Here is a 17,152-nt window from a genome sequence, read left to right as displayed (position 1 = left end):
TTCGCTTCTCAGCTGTGACCGCGGGTGCAATGAACGTGGCAGTCAGAGGCTGTAGGATTGAAAGACGTCGTTTCAGAGGGATGGGAAATGAAACAGGACAGTCTTTGCCAGCCCTTGTTGAGGAAATGTATTTTTACCTCAAAAAAATAGAAAATAAAAAAAACCTAGATTGTTTTTTTTTTTTTTTTTCCTAGATTGTTTTAAATGTTGCAAGGGGGAAGAAATACGTATGATAATTTGAAACCCAGAATTGTAATTTCTCTGTGTACGTGGGTGCCTGACATGTACAGTAGGTAGAAAATGTATCTGGTGTAACTTGCCCCGGTGGAAGGAAACCCTCTACACACTCAGGCTGCTGGTGTGCAGAGCCAGGGTGGCTCACCACGTGGCTCAGTGTCTTAGTGGTGTGTACCCTGTGTTCAAAGGGAATTTTCAGGGTCTCTTTCGATTAATACACACCCAGTGAGAGGCAAGTATCATTTTATCAATGTTCCCATTGCCAGAGAAATCAGATTTGCACTAATGATCCTATATTCCTGTCTGGAAGCCCTGCTGATAAAATTTCCTTGCACATTTATATATTAATTCAATGGGCCCCATTTTTCCTTGTCCTTAGAGTGTACTTCCAGCTGCCATTCTTAGAGGAACTGCTCAGAGCAGGGGAGAAAGATGGCTTCTTACCCCTGGTGCTTGTTTCTCATGTTGCTACTTTGGACCAGAAGCTGTTGTGATCTTGTTAGTTCATAATTCTTTCTCTCAGATGCGTCCAAGTGTGTTGAGTCCATGACCCCAGGGTGCTTACTGTGAAAGCCCCAAACCGCCTCCAGCTTTGTGGGCTCGAGCCAAATTCCTAGTCATTGCTGTGCAGTCTCTCCGGCATTACGCTGCATTTGGTGGTTTCTGTGTGCTGCTGTGAGGGCTGTCTGCACGGTGGGCCGGGGAGCTGCACTGGAGGGAGCTCTCGTGGCTCCAGTTACAGTCTGGCTCTCGCTCTGCCGAGTGGTGTTCGGATTTGGGGGCGCGTCACAGTCACCTGCGACCGCTTCCCGAAGTGGTGTACGTAGGGCCCCCTCACGCCTGGCTGGGAAGTTGAGAGTCTGTGGGAGTGAGACGCGTGGAGACTGCGGCGTCCTCCCCGCAGCAGATCTGAGCAGCGTGCCGCTGTGAGTGCCGTGTCCGGTGCGGTTAGCCGAGGAGACTGCTCCCAGCTGGGGGGATGTCGACATCCCCGGACACAGGCTTCTGTCCCTGGTTTTCCTCCCCCATCCTCCGGGCGCTCGCGTTCGCAGCCTTGGTCTTCTTCCCGCGGCGGGTGTCTCCCTCCAGCGGTGAGAGTGTGCTTTGACTCCACCAGCGTCCTGGACTGGGTCTGTGTCCACATCCTTTCGTGTGGACCTCAAGATGCAGATGGCATTACTCCTGGAAGATGGCACTGCTTGCTGGCAAGTTGAGTTCTAACTTGACCAGGGAAGGACTGGGGTTGTTAATGTTCTAAACGCGTCCTCTTCCCGGTAAGGCAAGTGTATGGATACTTGCTGCCCGTTTGAGAACTTGAGGAACAGGTGTTTGGGACTCGGGAAGCTGGGGCTTTTCTGGAAGGACTTTGCTTTGCCTCCATCTCTCCCTCATGATGATAGCTGTTCACACAGGGCAGGGGGTGTCTTCTGACGGAGGAGGGGCAGTGCGTCGCCAGCCACATCCCGACACTCCGGTTCTGAAAGGAATGCTGAGCCCTGCTGCAGGCGCGCTTGGCTCCAGTGCCGCACAAGCCAGCATGCAGCCCTCTGGACCTCATCACGACTGAATCGAGTCGTTAGAGACCAGGGTGGGAAAGTCTACGCCGAAAGTTGTCCAGTGCGGGGAAGAACTCTTGTGCGATTTGTGTAGCGTAAGCTTCCCTGTTGGTGCGTGTGCCTGCAGCCGCCTGCCGCATGGTAGAAATGCAAGGAGGCCTGCGGCCCAGCTTGTGGACTCGCCCGGTGCACTTGGTGTTGAGCACCTAGTGTGTGTGTGGCCCGGCACCTGGAGTGTAAATTCAAACCTGAGTAGGTTTTACACGTGAAAACCTGATGCTCAGAGAGGTCAGGGCACTAGACCAGGTTTGCACAGCTTCGGAGCTGGAGCTGTTATCCCACACAGGTGGTGTCAGTCGGGGCAGACGTAGTTGCTGGGCGTCTGTCCTGCCTAGAGCCCGTGGTGGTGGCTCCAAGTGACGGCAGCAGCGAGAGTCTCTGCGGGGCCTGCTGGCGGGAGCAGCCGCTGCGCATCCTGGTTTCTCGGCCTCGGTTGCTCCACAGCGGGCCTGCGTCCCTCTGCATCTCAAGCGTATCTGTGTCTCCTTCCCTCCAGAATAACAGCGTCCCTGTGTCCCTGTATCTGTTAAGAGCTGGTCTGGAAGGCAGCTCGGCCCTCGGCTGAGGAATTTGGAGGAGGGAGCTCCCTGCTGGTGGGGGCAGGAGCCGACCATGCTGCACCTCGAGGGCCAGGTGTTCCAGACAGAAAGGACCTTGCTTGACCACAGGGCATCTCCGTGGCAGTTGACTGAACATTTGATTTAAGTGATGTAAACACTTCTCTGAAAGCTCGAATCTCCATCTCATTTTACTGGCGGTGATACCAGGATGCAAACGCAGTTCCCTAGTTGCCGTAGATCCTAGAATGTTAGTGCTCAGCACGTCTTAGCTGTGGTCAGCCCGGCAGGCCCCTCTTGAGGCCTGTAAAACAGGCCCGTGGACAGGAAGGGGCTTGTCTTAGGCCACAGAGCTAACTCGTGGCAGATGAGGATCCGATCCCTGTCTGGGGAGGCTGGGCTACTTCTGAAGGAAAAGCCAGTCGACCTGGGGTCGGGCCCGCTCAGAAGGAGGCCCTCCCATCTAGGCAGCTGATTTCCGATCTCGAGGCTCTCCGAGCACAGCCTGCGGATTTCAGCCTTTTTCTTCTCTCCCCTGGGGTCCGTGTCGCTGGACAGTGACTGCTCAGCCCAGGTTCCCAGGGGAGCAGTCGGCCGGTGGGCTGAATTTTCCTGGGACTCGGCCTGGCCCTGTCTCTCGTGCACGTCGCTGGCACGCCCTCTCCCTCTGGGGTTCGCCCACCGAGGAGAGCGCTGCCGGGCCAGGCCTGGTATCGAAACGATCGTGGGTTCTCCCGTTTTCACTGGCTTTCAGGAGTTCTCATTAAGTAATGGGCACGTGCTTGGGTTCTGGTTAACTTTCTCAAAACTGAGCCCCAGAGCATGTGGGGGCCAAGCTGGCGAGCTGCGGGGCACCGAGCTGTGCTGGGCAGGCGAGGGTGGGCGGGCGTAGCGCCCGAGGGCTGCCCGCTGCTCCCTGCCTGTGCGGCCTGGCTGCGTTGGCCTCCTCCTCGAGGGCCAGGCCACCTGTGTGCTTCGCTTTGCTTAAGCTTTCTTTTTTCTTTTGTATAAAGTCTTACACTTTTGCAAATTCCTCAGACAAGTGCTGGTGTTTTGTGACATTCTGTTATCTCTTAATGTTTTGGGGTAAGTTACAGGATCTAGCTACAAATCAAACGCACAGTCAAACGGGCAGAACTTTCCTGTGCTCTTAGGGCATGAGCGCATTTCCGAGCACACCCATCTGAGTGCTGTGGTCATGACGCTTTCTGATTGGGAGGAGGGTAACGACTTTAAAAGTCCCCTTTTCCATCCATCCCTGTCTGTCTGTGAGGGGATGGGCCTCTCCCTGGGGTGCTCTACACACTTGATCTGCACGTTGGTGCCTTTGCTTCTGAAATCTGAAGGACTTTCCTAGGAGTCTCTCCCCAGCTGCATGTGTTTCTCAGCCTTCCACTGCTGAAGGCTGCCGCTCAGCCTAAGCCTCAGGGCCTCTCAGGGATGTGTGTGCACCCCGCCCCAGCCTTGCCCGGGAGGAGGGACAGTCCTGGAGCGGCAGGGCTCTTGTAGACCAGCCGTCCCTTTCTGTCCGCAGGGCGAGCTGGTGACAGCCTCCAAGGCCATCATTGAGAAGGAGTACCAGCCCCACGTCATCGTGAGCACCACGGGCCCCAACCCCTTCAGCACGCTCACTGACCGCGAGCTGGATGACTACCGCAGGGCGGTGGAGCGCAAGCACAGGGGCCCCGAAGGTGAGCAGCCCCGTGGGTCCTGGGTGCAGGAGGAGGCAGGAGGACGTGCTCCGCGGGCTCCTCTGTCCTGGGCCGACTGTAGGTGGCCGTGGAAGATAAGCGTAGCATGCCATTCCGTGCGCATTCTGCTCTGTTCCCGGGTCTGTGACCTGCGCCCCTGCACGCGGTCTCCTCCCACCTTCATCTCAGCTGAAGTCACGGCTTGGAGTTTTCTGACGGACTTCTCTTTTTCTCCGTAAGCCCGAGAGCTCCCTGGCTGGGCGTGGTCACAGGCCCAGGGACGAGCGAGACCCTGTGAAGGGTGTGGCCAATGCTGGTGCAGCCTTTGTTTCTCTTGGTAGCTCACTGACATAGGAGGTCATATTTTTGCAAAACATGTTGGGACTATTTTACAACAAAGGAAAATAAATGGCTCTGAGAGCCAGAACCTCTTGGAGCAGCTTGTTTCAAACTTCAGGTTTTTTTTTTTTTTTTAACACCTTTATTGGGGTATAATTGCTTTACAGTGGTGTAAACTTCAGGTTTTTAAAAGCACATCCAGACATTTTGAGAACTAAGAGAGAAGCCAGCCTCCCACTGCCTCTGACACGAAGGCTCAGTGGGTCTGAATCACTGTCCCTGAGTGCCCTGGGTTGGTTACCACGAAGACCCTGGGGCACGATGTCCCCTCCAGGAAGTTCATGCTGCTGTCCCCGGGACCTTAGTATGGACCACGCTTCTTCCTCTTGGGAGCAGCCCTCCTGGAATGGAAATCCCACAGTTACCCTCCAGGTCGATGGGGGACCATCCTGGGAACTATTCCTGCTTCAAACGCAACCTCTGATTTGCCCCAATTTAACTTTTTTTTTTTTTTTTTAAGTCTTGTTTTAGACCAATTACATAATGCATCACATAGCTGCTATTGGAATTTGAGTTGTGCAAAAAAACTGCTGCTGAATTGTTTTTCAGTGTGTTACACCATCACTGCCTGTCACTTGGTTACATATGCATTAAAATTAAGGCTTGCTGCACATAGATTCAGCGTGAGCCTGATCTTCTGGTCACAGCACTAATTCTGATCATCTCCTGAGCGGTCCGTGCAGCCCTGCAGAAAGCTCTGTCTGAGCTGTGGCCATAATTACTTGCCTTAGAGTAAGAACTGGTGTGTGTGGGCCTGAGCTATTGGTCCTGTAGCCTAATCCAGTTCCTGGGCACATATATGTGTGTCTTCCCTTTGGACTCAGACCCTTCCAGTGTCTGGGAAACCTGGATTTTTTTTTTTTTTTTTTTGAGTTAAACCACAAGATACAAATATTTCCTGTATATGTGAGGCTCCATGAGGAGTGATGTCACAGCAAGTGAGTGGATGTGGATGGGGACAGCTGTGATCATGCTGTGCGATCACAGAGCTGTCAGCAGTGGGAGTGGCAGCCAGGGGCCACAGCACTGGTGCTGGCTCTGGGCACGGCATGGGGGGCGGGCAGTGTGTGCCACAGTGATCGCAGGCTGTCTGTCAGAGCCAGCACCTCAGGCACAACGAAGAAAGCCCCTGGCCTTTGGCTGCTTTTCCTGGCTGAAGGAATTTGTTCACTCAGGCAGGAGGTGTGAATGCCTCTGTTTAGAGACACCTGGCTTCAGGAAGGGAGCTGCAGGCTCGGGGGACTTGGGGAGGCAAGTTGGTCCAAAGCTATTAACATGAAAAGTTTCAATGAGAGAAGGAGATTTAAGGCGTTAAGATACTTACACTGGTATATATTTTTCCCCAAATGAGAGGTGGACTTGGAATTTTCTGGACCCTGAGGCCTACCTAGTTCTCTGGTCCTCGGCATACTTTACTATAGAAAATAAAAATACGTGTTACAACTGCCGAGTTTAAATTATTGGTAGAAAATGCTCTAAATAACAAATTAAAACCAAGGTCACACTCCTGTAATGTTGCCTGAGGTGGCAAGTAGGGCGAGGGTGCTTGGGACCCTGGGCTCTTGCCCAGCAGTGGGAGAGGCAGGATGGTGAGGACATGGGGAGGGGCCCCTCACTAGAGGACAGGCGGGGGGTCACGGGTCACAGCTCGTCACAGAGGCAGCTCTGGCAGAGTCTCAAACCGAGATCCACAGCCCAGTCAGGAGTGGCTTCCTTTGTCCTCTTGGGTAGGAATGGGGAAAAGGTTGAGGCCAGCGGCTGCGAGCCCTTCCCTTCTTGGGCTCTTGCTTGCGGCCTGAGCAGCGCCCCCGCCCCCCCGCCCTCCCCGAGGCAGCCCGATGGGCAGGGCGGGAGAGCCCGTCCGCCCGGGAGGGGGCGAGGGGAGGCCCGCCGTGTCCAAAGGCCTTCAGCGTGCACTTTCCACCCTCTGTGCACCTGCAGAGAATCTGGACGAGACTAGAGAAGACAAAGAAGAGAGCCCTCCAGAGCCCCCTGCTGCCCCCCACACTCCCCCGAGCGCCCCCATCAAGCTGGAGGAAGGTGAGCCCTGGGGTGGAGGTGGGTGTGCGGCTGCCCCGTGTGGGAGGGTGGTGCACGGCCGCCCGGGCCGGCATCGCCAGGAGGGGCCGAACTTCGTGGCTTTGTGTAAGAAAAGCAGCTGAGTGCGGCAGTAGTTGAACTGACACTTAACAGCCAAGTGTGTTTGCATGGAAACCAGTACATCATCCGCTCTGAGCTTGCCCAGCCTCCTCCGCTCCCGTGTTGGTTCTGTCTGGGGTAACTTGAGGCAACACAGATTCGTTAGCGTGACGTCACAGGTGGGAGGACAGTCGTTGGGGATCGGAACCTGCCTTCATTCACGATGTCAGTTTTGCCCACTGCTTGCACGTTTCCTAAACCTTCCTGTGCTCGGATCAGCCCCGGAAACGTCCTCTGTTGTGTCTGGGCCACAGGGCTGCATTCTTTGGCCGTTATCTCCCAGTCCGTGGAGAGTGCCCGCCTCCCCTGGCCTCTCAGACCACCCACCGTGTTTCTGTGACGTGTGGCCTGTGTGTCTGTCCCTCGGTCTTGTACATTGTGCTTCCCGGGCCTGTCGGGAGCCTGTGGCCCACCTCCTGCCCTTTTCTGTGTCCACAAGAATGGCCTGGCCATTCTCCTTCTGTAACCCGATGGCTGTGACTGAATGCATAGATTCTCTACCTGTGCTTTTCTCTTCCTGTGGCTGCGTTACAAACAGGAGGTGGATGTGCTAAAGAGTACCTGTTACCATAGTAAGTACCGCCTGCTGCCTGGCCCTCTGCTGTTTGATCGGCATTTCCCTGTGCTTTGCCTCATTCCTCTGCTTCTTTGTTGCTTATTAATTTTTGTTTTTTGTTGATTCAAAATAAAAACAAAGGCCCTTCTTTTACCCAGTTCCTCCATTCTGGGCAGTGGCCTTCCTGGAAGGGGCTGGGTCCCCCTGAGCTGTGCGGTGAGCAGCCTGTCCTCGAGTCCCCCCAGGGCCGAGGTGGCACTGCTCCAAGCACTCTGGGTCTCAGGAGTTTCGGAAGGACCACGTGGTCCTGCTGAGCCTGCGAGACAAGTCTAAACTAGACTCAGGCTGGGAGTTTGCCACCTGCTGCACGGGGGTCGCGTGTGTTTGGATCTCTGCTTAAACTGGGTGCTTAAGCTTGAGGGGGTGGAAGAGTGACATTTGGTGCTGTTTTCCCAATGTGACATTTGTCAGATGGTCAGAGTTCCCCTGAGCACCCACAGGCCACCTCTGCATGCTTCGCGGAGTGAGTCCTAACTGCTCCCGCCCAGTCCCATGCAGCCGCGCCTCCGCAGCTCAGCCCAGCCTCTGGTCGCCTCCGGACCTTCGGCTAGATTTCCAGGCACTGAAGGTTTGCTGTTGCCGAACCTGCCAGTGGCTGGTAACTTGGTGGACTATTTTTAAAAATCTACAAAGCTGGTTTCCCCCAGGGTCAGTGTAGAAACCAGTCCTCAGGCTGTTTTCTTTAAAGTAAGTCCCATTTGGTTCTTTTATGTTTCCATGTTCAAATTGTTAAGGGGGCTTGAATTTTTTGTCCCTTACCTTAGCGTTCATCTCTTTTTTAACTCTCCAGCCTAAAATGGCCTTTGTTTGGTGTTGATGTTGGTCTGGGAATCAGCTCGTAGTTCTCTACCAGCTGCCACAGCTTTACATAGTTGTCTCCTTGGGGGAGACCAGGTGTCGTGGATACAAATTTAGGCTTGATTTCAGGATTACTAACACGTGTCCTTTAAAAGGGTTCAAGTGTTTAGGGCAGACGTTGCAGTACTGAAAATGTTTCCACTTGCCTTCGTCACCGTCTCTGTGACCGGGGACCGAAGCCCTGGGACTGTGTCTGCCTTTGTCAGCACGTTGTCCATGAGAAGGAGCTAAAAACCACCCTGAGGTTGAGCCCCTGTTTTGCACTGTAGGCTGCAGCCAGCCTGAGGCAGAGTAGATCCTGCTGACAGCTTCTCACTCTTGTTTGGTGCAGGGCGCTTGCCACCCTCCTTGGAGGTCCAGGCAGTCGCCCTCTAACCCCGCCTCTCCCACCCCTCCCCCAGACCTGCCGCAGGAGCCGGCTTCCGGAGACAACAGCGATGCCGCCACCTTCACGCCGACTCTCCCTGACCTGTCCCCTGATGAGCCTTCAGAAGCGCTCTGCTTCCCGACACTGGAGGAGGAGGAGGAGGAGAAGGAAGAGGGGCTTTGTGAAGCCGGGAGCCCTCCAGGCCCCACCAGGTCCCCTTCAGCGGCCATCCCTGAGCCAGTCACAGCCCAGGCGGCTGACGAGGCCGCCGCCCCGGCTGCCGAGGAGGGGGCTGCTGTGGACCCTGGCAGTGATGGGTCTCCGGGCAAGTCCCCCTCCAAAAAGAAGAAGAAATTCCGCACTCCCTCCTTCCTGAAGAAGAGCAAGAAAAGGAGTGACTCCTGAAGGCCCTTCCTGCACAAACCGATGCCACCAGGCTGTCCCGATTGTGTCTCGTGCCCTGTCTTCTTGTGTAATGGAATGCAAAAGGCCCACCCCCACGTAGCTAGCGCTCCCCTCGCGGCGTGACCGAATCCCCACGGAGACCGGTGCTAACCTTGTGCGCGCGCAGCGGCCCAGCCGGCAGCCTCAGGTGCTGGGGGAGACTTGGTCTCTGCGTCCACCTCCGAGCCCTGCCCTGCAGGGACCAGCACCTCGGCCCATCTCATGAGCCCTTCGGGGACACGCTGTCCCCAGGGGCTTAGCTAAGTCCGGGTTCTGGCTGGGTCGGGGGTGGCCCTGCCAGCTCTGGCCTCCACCACTCTTGCTGTCCTTCTCTTGTGAAGTAATCCGCGGTCCACCTCTGCTAGGCTCCCTTCAGCCCGAGGTCTCGGGTGACTGCATCACACCTGTAGCTTCTTGCTGGTATTATCTGCTGCTCAGTGATCTCATTTGTTTGGATACACAAAGCCTCGGTCCTGTGAGAACACTCGTGTCCCTGCCAATGGCCCAGGCCACTGTGGCAGACTTTTTGAGAGGTGGTTCTGGGCTGAGCTGGCAGTCCCAGCAGCGGACAGGCCTGTGTTCACCCAGGTAACCTATGCATGGTCTCACTGGCCCCCGCGGCCGAAACCAGACTTGGGGCTCCGTTCCTTACTCACTGGGGGCTCTCGATTCCCTGTCATAGGGAAGGTGCATCAGGAGGGGAAGAGTGCTTTCTAGATGTTCTTTCAGAAAGTCTGCAGTTCACCCTACACGCTGTGAGCGAACGGTCTGCGTTGTGCTTTGTTTTCTCCCCAGGGCCTGTGGCAGAGCGCAGCAGGGCTCCACGCGCTGTCCTGGGGGGTCTGCTCTTAACCGCGGCTCGGCTCGGCCTGGAGGGTACCCTCACTTTGACAGAAGGCAGTTCAGGGTAGGAGTTGGCCCCAGGGGTCCCACCTAACGCCCTGTGCAGTCACTGGCGGAGCCCACCTCCTGCCCTCCAGCACCACGGTGAATTTCACTGCACTCACATCCCTGGAAGATAGCGGCTAGCTGCTTAGTGGGAACTAGTGGGTGGCCAGGTGTTTCTTCGACAGTGACCTGTCCCAGGAGCTCCAGTGCCAGCCTGTCTCCCAGACAGGTCCCCAGGAGGGGGAAGGGGCCCTCGGGGGACCCAGTGCCCGACGTGGGCTCAGGTCCCACACACTCGACACCCAGGCAGGACCTGAAGCGGCTGCATGGCGCTGATCTCTGCTTCGAGCTTACTGGCAGGCAAGCCACTTCTCTCCTGTGTATCATTCCATTGCCAAGATGGTGGTGTAGAGCTCTCCACCCTCACCCTGCACCTCAGTTAACCATGGGCTCTTCCTTTTATCCCTTCTTCTGACCCCAGGTATGCAATGACTTTAATTTCATTTTTGTAGTTTAACTCTTTGTATTACAACATGAAGTTTAGTTGCATATACAGACACAGGCTTGGGAGAACAACTTCTACAGCCTTTCTTCATTGTAACATGTTTTACTCACAAATAAAATTCTTTAAGCAGTTTCCTTGTCTAAACTTGGGAAGCAGTCTTGCATCTTAATTCCTTTTCTTTGTTCCTTTAAAATAGGACTTCAGAAGTTTATCTTATGTTCTAAAAAAAGATCCCATGCGGTTTGTCACTTTGGACCATGGAGGACTCTACCTGGAAGTGCCCTGCCCCAGTGCCCGCTTGTTCTTCCACAGGACGCGGAGGGCAGGGTCCAGGCGAGGTGGCGGGGGGGGGGGGCAAGCGGAAGGGTTGCTCCTCCCCAGTCTGCCAGGGTGCAGGACACCCCCCCATGTACCACCTGGTAAGCGCTGACCCCGGGGCGGGGGCAGGGGCGGCCCTTCATCTGCCTGTCCACCCCTCCCTACAGTGCAGAAGGGAGGGAAACGGGCCTGGGCAAAGCCTCGTGCTCTTCTGGACCGTGGAGCTGTAATGTGTGTTCAGCTCAAGCTGCTTCTCCTGGTGCCGGGGGGTCTCCCTGGGCAGTGGGCGTGTCGAGGCAGAGCTGTGCACTGGAGAAAGGCACTGGGTATAAAACAGCTGCTTTATTTGGTCATTCAGAGGCCTGGCTGAACGCTGTGTGTCACTAAGTATAAAAGACAAGTGAACAGAAAGCCTGGAAGGTTTCGGAGTCTCATCCCAGCAGGCAGGTCCACACAGGAGTGTCACAGGCACAAGCGCGAGTCCTGGGCTGCTCCGGGCTGGGGGGCGGGGAGGGAGGGGTCAGGCGGGCAGTGGGGAGCCGTCCTGGCCCAGGCCTCCCACTCCCTGCGTCGGCTGCCCCCACTCTGGGGTAGGCGTGGCTCAGCTACTCGGCCTTGAGCGTCACTGCCGGAGGCCTCAGCTTCCGCAGGAGGGAGAAGGGGAGCAGGAACAGCCCCGCGCACACGGTGTAGCAGCCCTGCGCCCCGGCCAGCCAGTACGCTGTGGAGACAGCAGGGGGTGATGGCGACGGTCCCCACCCAGGTCCCTGCCCACAGTACAGCGGGGCCGAGGCGGCCAGCAGGGGCTGTGTGGCCTCTAGCTCGGGCCAGCAGCCCCCTGGCCTGGCGGGGCCTCTCCAAGCGCCTAGCACGCCCCGAGTGCTGTCTCGCGGCCCTCACCTGAGGCGGCCACCATGGGCCCCAGAGCCCTGGCCAGGGCGCCCAAGCTCCGCAGTGTGCCCATGACCACGCCCTTCTGCCCGGGAGAGCCTGCGGGGGAAGGGGAGAGGCCGTCAGGTGCTTGTGGGCCACCCAGGGCGACCTCAGGCAAGGGAAGGGCCTCTCACCATAGCTGGCGACCACAGAGGACAGGCAGGGCACCACGATGGCAGCGGCTGGTAGGGGACATCAGGGAGGCGCCCGTCAGCCTGGAGAAGGGGCCGACAGGGGTGCGACCCTCCAGGACTCCCGGCCGCCGGCCCCTGACCGCACCCCCGCCAGCCTGGGCAGGGCCACTCACCGAAGGAGTAGAGCAGCAGCCCCAGGCCCAGCACGGGCAGCGTGTGCCCCCAACCGATGAGAAGGAAGGCGGGGACGAGCAGCAGGATGGCCTGCAGGCGACACAGCTGGTCTCAGGACCACCCCGCTGCCTCCGCAGAGCTCGGGGCGCCGCCTGCCCCCACGCCCAGGGAAGCCCCCGTACCCGCTTCACAGCTGCGATCTCCCCGCCAGGGCTGATCCGCCGGGCGTAGGCGCCCTGGATGGTGGCCATCGTGAGGCCGATGAAGAAAAACATCTTTCCCTGCTCTAGGCTGGGAGGGGCGAGCCGTCAGCACCCCTTCCCTGCTGTGCCCGTGCTGCTCACACGCAGAGCCAAGTAGCCTGGGTGGCGGCCCGTGCGTCACCCGTCCTCGGCGCGAGGCACCGCCCGCCCCGGGATCCCGGGCTGGGCCCCGGGGGACAGGCCAAGGTGGGAGTCAGCCCTGAAGCAGCGAGGCTGCGGGGCCTCGGGATGGGGAGAGGGCAGGGCGTGCCCGGGCAGGGTCCTGGCAGGGGCCCCACACTCCCACCTGCTGAAATGGAAGCGCTGGTGCACGAGGAAGCTCAGCGTGAACTCCAGGCCCGAGAACAGGAAGAGATAGAGGAAGTAGACCAGGCCCAGCAGGCGCAGGCTGCCCAGCCCTGCGGAGCAGCGGAAAGGCACGTCAGCGGAAAGGGGGCCCCGATGGCAGCTGGGGGGAACGCTGGGCAGCCCGAGGGAGCCACAGCCCCACCCTCACGAGGGAGGCCTGCTCCTTACTGACTCCGGTGGGCGGGTCCGGGCCACGTGCCACGGCTGAGAAGCAGAGCAGGGCCAGAGGGCTGAGCAGGTCAACAGCAGCTCGGAACCCCAGCGTGATGGACGGTGCCTGGAGGGAACAGGATTGAGGAGCCTGCGACGAGGCTGGTGGCGTCCCCAGGCCTCGCAGCCTTGCGGGGGGGGGGGGGGGGGGCTTGGCCCCTGCCCCCTGCAAGGCCCCGGCAGGCCCGGCCCCCAGTCCACCTGCCGGGCTTTGGAGGTGTAGGGGGTCTGGGGAACGCAGGGGCCCCAGGAAGCACTGTGGTCCCAAGAGCGTCTGGACACCAGAAGCGGGCAGCTCGGCCTCCCCAGCACCTGGGCCCACGACGGGCCTCCCCGCAGGCCCCGGAAGCGAGCCCCTGTGCCTGTCTGGCTCCCACCTTACCCGCTTCTCCGGGGGCAGCGTCTCTGGCAAGAAGCAGCAGATGAACAGCAGATCGGAGACCGCGAAGAGCAGGGCCAACCAGGGCGCCGTCTCCACGGGCAGGGAGGCGCCGAGCATGGGGCCCAGCGTGAAGGCCAAAGAGAAGGCCACCCCGATGACTGCCTGGAGAGAAGACTGCCTGAGCCAGGCACTGAGACCCAGGCCCCGGAGCCCCTCCACCCACTAAGCCCCCCAGAGTGCACTCACCATGCCCCTGCTGCGGGCGGGAGACGAGCCCAGGTCGGCGACAATGGCGGTGGAGAGGCTGACGTTCCCCTTGCTGACGCCCCCAATCATCCTGGAGACCAGGAAGGCCGCAAAGCTCTTCGAAGTGGCCCACACGGCATACGAGGTGGCCAGGCCTGCCTGCCTCAGGGCGGGGACCAAGGGCAGGCCTGGTCACTGGAGGCCAGAAGGAGCCCACAGCGGGGCCGGCGAGCCCGAGCAGTGCCCTGGGACCCTGCCCTGTTCTGCAGCATCCAAGGGCCACCTGTGTTCCCAACGTCCCCGTGGCAGGAGCAGCTCTGGCACAGCCTCGCTTAGCCACAGAAACCACTGCCCCCCCAAACACCACCCCCAGGGGGCAACGAGGGCCAGCGAGGGGCCCTGCTGGTGGGTGGGAAGAAGCTCCCGTCTGTGGGCACCCGTACCAGGGACAGCAGCATCACCGGGCGCCTCCCCAGGCAGTCAGAGACGGCCCCCGTGAGAGGCGCTGAGAGGAACTGCAGGAAGGAGAAGATGGAGCCAATCAGACCTGGAAGACACAGAGATCACAGTCACCACACTGCCCAGTCCTCAGGAGTCGGACCATGCTGGGCCCTGCACCCCCAGGCCATGGACCTTGAGCTGAGACGGCCCCAAAACCGCCCACCTGGAGAAAGAACAGACAGTACCCAGGAGCGAGAATATGAGAACCAGGACCTGGGACTGAGGAGGGAGGGACCAGGAAGGCAGGACCCGAATGGGCCCCCAGCCCCGGCTCAAGAACCATACCTCCGAACAGGACGCTGTTGTACCTCTTCTCGGCTGGCATCCCAATAGCTGCAGCAAACCAGTCCACCCCGCGCTGCCACGAGCCATAAAGAGGATCCTAGGGCACAGGGAAGTGTGACGGGCTGGGGAGTCCCTGAGGGGCTTGGAGCAATGGACAGCCATCGGGGGTGAACCGGCATCGGGACCGGGGGTGCTCACCTGCGCACGGCCGTGGCTCTCCAGCAGCGCAGGCAGCAGGGGCAGCAGCAAGGTGAAGGCCAGGAGGTCCAGCAGGAGGCCGAGGAACACCACAGCGACCACTCGGGTTTCGGGTGCCGGCTGCTGGTGGATGGGCGGGCGCGGGGTACAGCTCCCGCCGGCTCCCCAGCCCATGATGGGGGCCGCTCCGATCCGGCCTGGCTGAGCGTGTGGCGGGTCTGCAAGACGGCACGTCGCACGAGAGCACGTTTGGGTACCCCAGCCTCACACCCACCTACCTGGGGGGGAAACAGACCCCAGCTCCCACCGTGCCCCAAACCCGCGAAGAGCCAGCGAGCGCCTAAAGGGTCTGGCTGCCCCGTGACCCAACACAGTAGTCCCTCTGTGCACCCTTCCCCCGACCCTGGGCAGCAGGAAATGCAGGCTGCGGGCGTTACGCAAAGAAGCCGCAGCCCCGGAGGCCAACCGTCCCAGGGTCCGGGGTGGGGCATCGCTGCCCCGGTACCTCCCCGCCCCCGCCGCCACCCCACGGTCCCGGGCGGGGCGGCCGGGGAAACTGAGGCCCGGGCGGGCGGCGGGGGCGGCCCCGCGAGCCGGAGAACAAGACACCCGCCCATCCCTGGTCGCGCGCCCCGCCCTGTCCCGCACCTGCGGGGTCCGCGCTCCGCACTAACGGACGGACGGAAGGAAGCGGAATGGACCGGCGGGCGGACGGCGCACGCCGACCACGCCACGCCCGCCCGGAAGTGGGCGTGTCTCCCAGTCGGAAGTGGGCGGCCCTGCGCACCCTCTTCCGGCCGCTGGGCGGGGCCTCGTCCGGTCCTGCAAGGCCGCGCGACTCGGCCCGATATCGGGTCCCGCAGCGGCTTACCGGCAGGAAGGAATCCAACCGGAGGCGCCTGACAGGCCACAGTCCCATTTGCCCCCGGACACTGCGCCCGAGTGACGACCCGCCCGCTGAGGACCTCGGGGTTTTGGGCGCTCCGTCCGGAGGGCCGTTGGGCGGGGTCCACCCTGACCGGACGCTCCTCGCATCGTCCACTCCCATCCAAAATACGCCCGCAGATACGCGGCATCTGCGCGGGGGCGCGGGTTCGCCCACCCTGGGGCTTCGGCCGGGCCGGCGAGGAGGAGGGGGCGTGAGGTCAGGACTTTCCGGTGCCCCGCCTGCCCCGGGGTCAGCGGGGAGGAGCAGGCGCCCCCAGGGCGCGCTCGGTCCTGGGCCCGCGCCGGGGGAGACCCCACGGCAGCTGGAGGTTCTGGACTTCTGGACCTGCCAGCAGCTCCTGCTTCCCTTCCGTCCCTTGAAATTCAGGCATCTGTGGCCGAACTATCCGGAAGGACAGTCCACCCCGTCAGCTCAGCACTCATGCACCTCTCCGAAAACACTAAATTTCAAACATCCAGGCAGTCACACTTTGCCTAACTTATAATTGTTCCACCTACGACCAAAGAGAACACGTGTTAGCTCTCCCTGAGGACACGCGTTCCAAGGAGGCTCAGGGGATGCTCGCCTCTTCCACCTGAGCCGTGCTACCCCCGCTTAGAAGCCTTCACGTGACACAGCGGAGGTAAGAGCTGGTGGGCGCGCGGCAGAGGGGAGGAAGAGCTGGGCAATATGTCGGCAAATGTACTCACATGGAAACACTTTGGCTTCATAACCACCTTCTTGCACGACCCCTTCTACACACGCCCCTTTGCAAGGAGTAGGAGGCAGGGCTGGGGCGGGCCATCCACATGGATACTGACATTTCCAAGGACTGTGTCTGCAGTGGAGTGGAGAGGCCAGGGTGGGCAGAGGTGGGTGTGCTCAGGGCGACCCAGGACCCAAAGCTGGGGCTTTATCAGCTTGTTGCTGGCACGTTCCACCGCCACAGAACTCAGCAGCACGCCCCCCCCCCCCCCCCCCCCCCCCGCCCCCGGGATCAGCGGCTTGGCGAATTTAAGTAGCAACAGCTGCAGGAGGATTTACGTGTGGGTGGAGTCTTGAGTCTGCACGATGTTAACAGCAGGCTAGGCCTACACAGCGAGGTGAAGCCAGCCCCGTTTGTGGCCCCGACACCTGCCAGGGCCTTCGAGATCTGTGGAGCCACGCACCTGGCAAACACCTATCTCTGAACAATCCTAGAAAGAAGGTAAAGATGCAGAAATCTCATCCAACGTGGCCTCATCTGTCCCTTCCGCCTGCCACCAGGGGGCGCTCTGGCCCTGTCCCTCTGCCCTTCTGAGCCCCAACACGGCCTAACAGCGCCCCAAATCAAACTCCCGATTCTCCCCACCAGCCTCCCTGTTGGGGGAGCCAGAATCAGTCACCCTCTTCCCACATGTCCAGTCTGGCTAATCCTCCAATCTCTCCATGGTCACTTCTGTGGCTGTGATCTCAGGGATGGGCTTCATTTTCTAAAATTTATTTCTGGCTCTGTTGGCTCTTCGTTGCTGCGCGGGCTTTCTCTAGTTGCGGCGAGCGGAGGCTACTCCTTGTTGCAGTGCATGCGCTTCTCATTGCCGTGGCTTCTCTTGTTGCGGAGCACGGGCTCTAGGCGCGCAGGCTTTCAGTAGTCGTGGCTCGTGGGCTCTAGAGCGCAGGCTCAGTAGCTGTGGCGCACGGGCTTAGTTGCTCCGCGGCACGTGGGATCCTCCCGACCAGGGCTCTAACCCGTGTCCCCTGCATTGGCAGGCGGATTCTTAACCACTGTGTCACCAGGGAAGTCCCAAGGATGGGTTTCTTGATGTGTTAGGGCCACCCGGCAGGGCTGCCAGCTGACGGTGAGGCCTCTGCCACG

The 17,152-nt window shown here is 59.6% G+C and overlaps 2 protein-coding genes across 9 annotated transcripts in view; one reads left to right on the top strand and one right to left on the bottom strand.

The window, feature by feature from the left end:
* ADD1 (adducin 1) overlaps window positions 1-8,945 on the top strand; it is a 39,617-nt gene extending 30,672 nt beyond the window's left edge. For 4 of the 8 annotated variants that reach the window (XM_065878064.1, XM_065878066.1, XM_065878065.1 and 1 more), the window contains 3 exons: window positions 3,945-4,101; window positions 6,442-6,540; window positions 8,575-8,945. In XM_065878064.1, coding sequence (XP_065734136.1) covers window positions 3,945-4,101; window positions 6,442-6,540; window positions 8,575-8,945 — 627 coding nt within the window. Of the gene's footprint in view, window positions 1-3,944; window positions 4,102-6,441; window positions 6,541-7,237; window positions 7,273-8,574 lie in introns of those variants that run through there. The other 4 variants (XM_065878069.1, XM_065878071.1, XM_065878070.1 and 1 more) reach the window with 1 other exon arrangement.
* Window positions 8,946-11,293: 2,348 nt separating this feature from the next.
* On the bottom strand, window positions 11,294-14,576 carry MFSD10 (major facilitator superfamily domain containing 10). The gene is made up of 12 exons (XM_065877844.1): window positions 14,370-14,576; window positions 14,172-14,268; window positions 13,829-13,932; window positions 13,386-13,544; window positions 13,140-13,301; window positions 12,716-12,824; window positions 12,486-12,597; window positions 12,119-12,227; window positions 11,936-12,026; window positions 11,763-11,810; window positions 11,596-11,685; window positions 11,294-11,416 (listed from the first exon to the last, which is right to left on the bottom strand). Exons 1-12 carry the CDS (start codon window positions 14,541-14,543, stop codon window positions 11,301-11,303), a joined length of 1,371 nt encoding a protein of 456 aa, XP_065733916.1. The 5' UTR covers window positions 14,544-14,576; the 3' UTR covers window positions 11,294-11,300.
* Window positions 14,577-17,152: the final 2,576 nt, after the last annotated feature.

The sequence above is a fragment of the Phocoena phocoena genome, chromosome 5, assembly GCF_963924675.1.
Source record: "Phocoena phocoena chromosome 5, mPhoPho1.1, whole genome shotgun sequence".
Lineage (NCBI taxonomy): Eukaryota > Metazoa > Chordata > Mammalia > Artiodactyla > Phocoenidae > Phocoena > Phocoena phocoena.
Note: the sequence above shows the minus strand (reverse complement) of the source record. Positions and strands in the feature narration are given on the sequence as shown.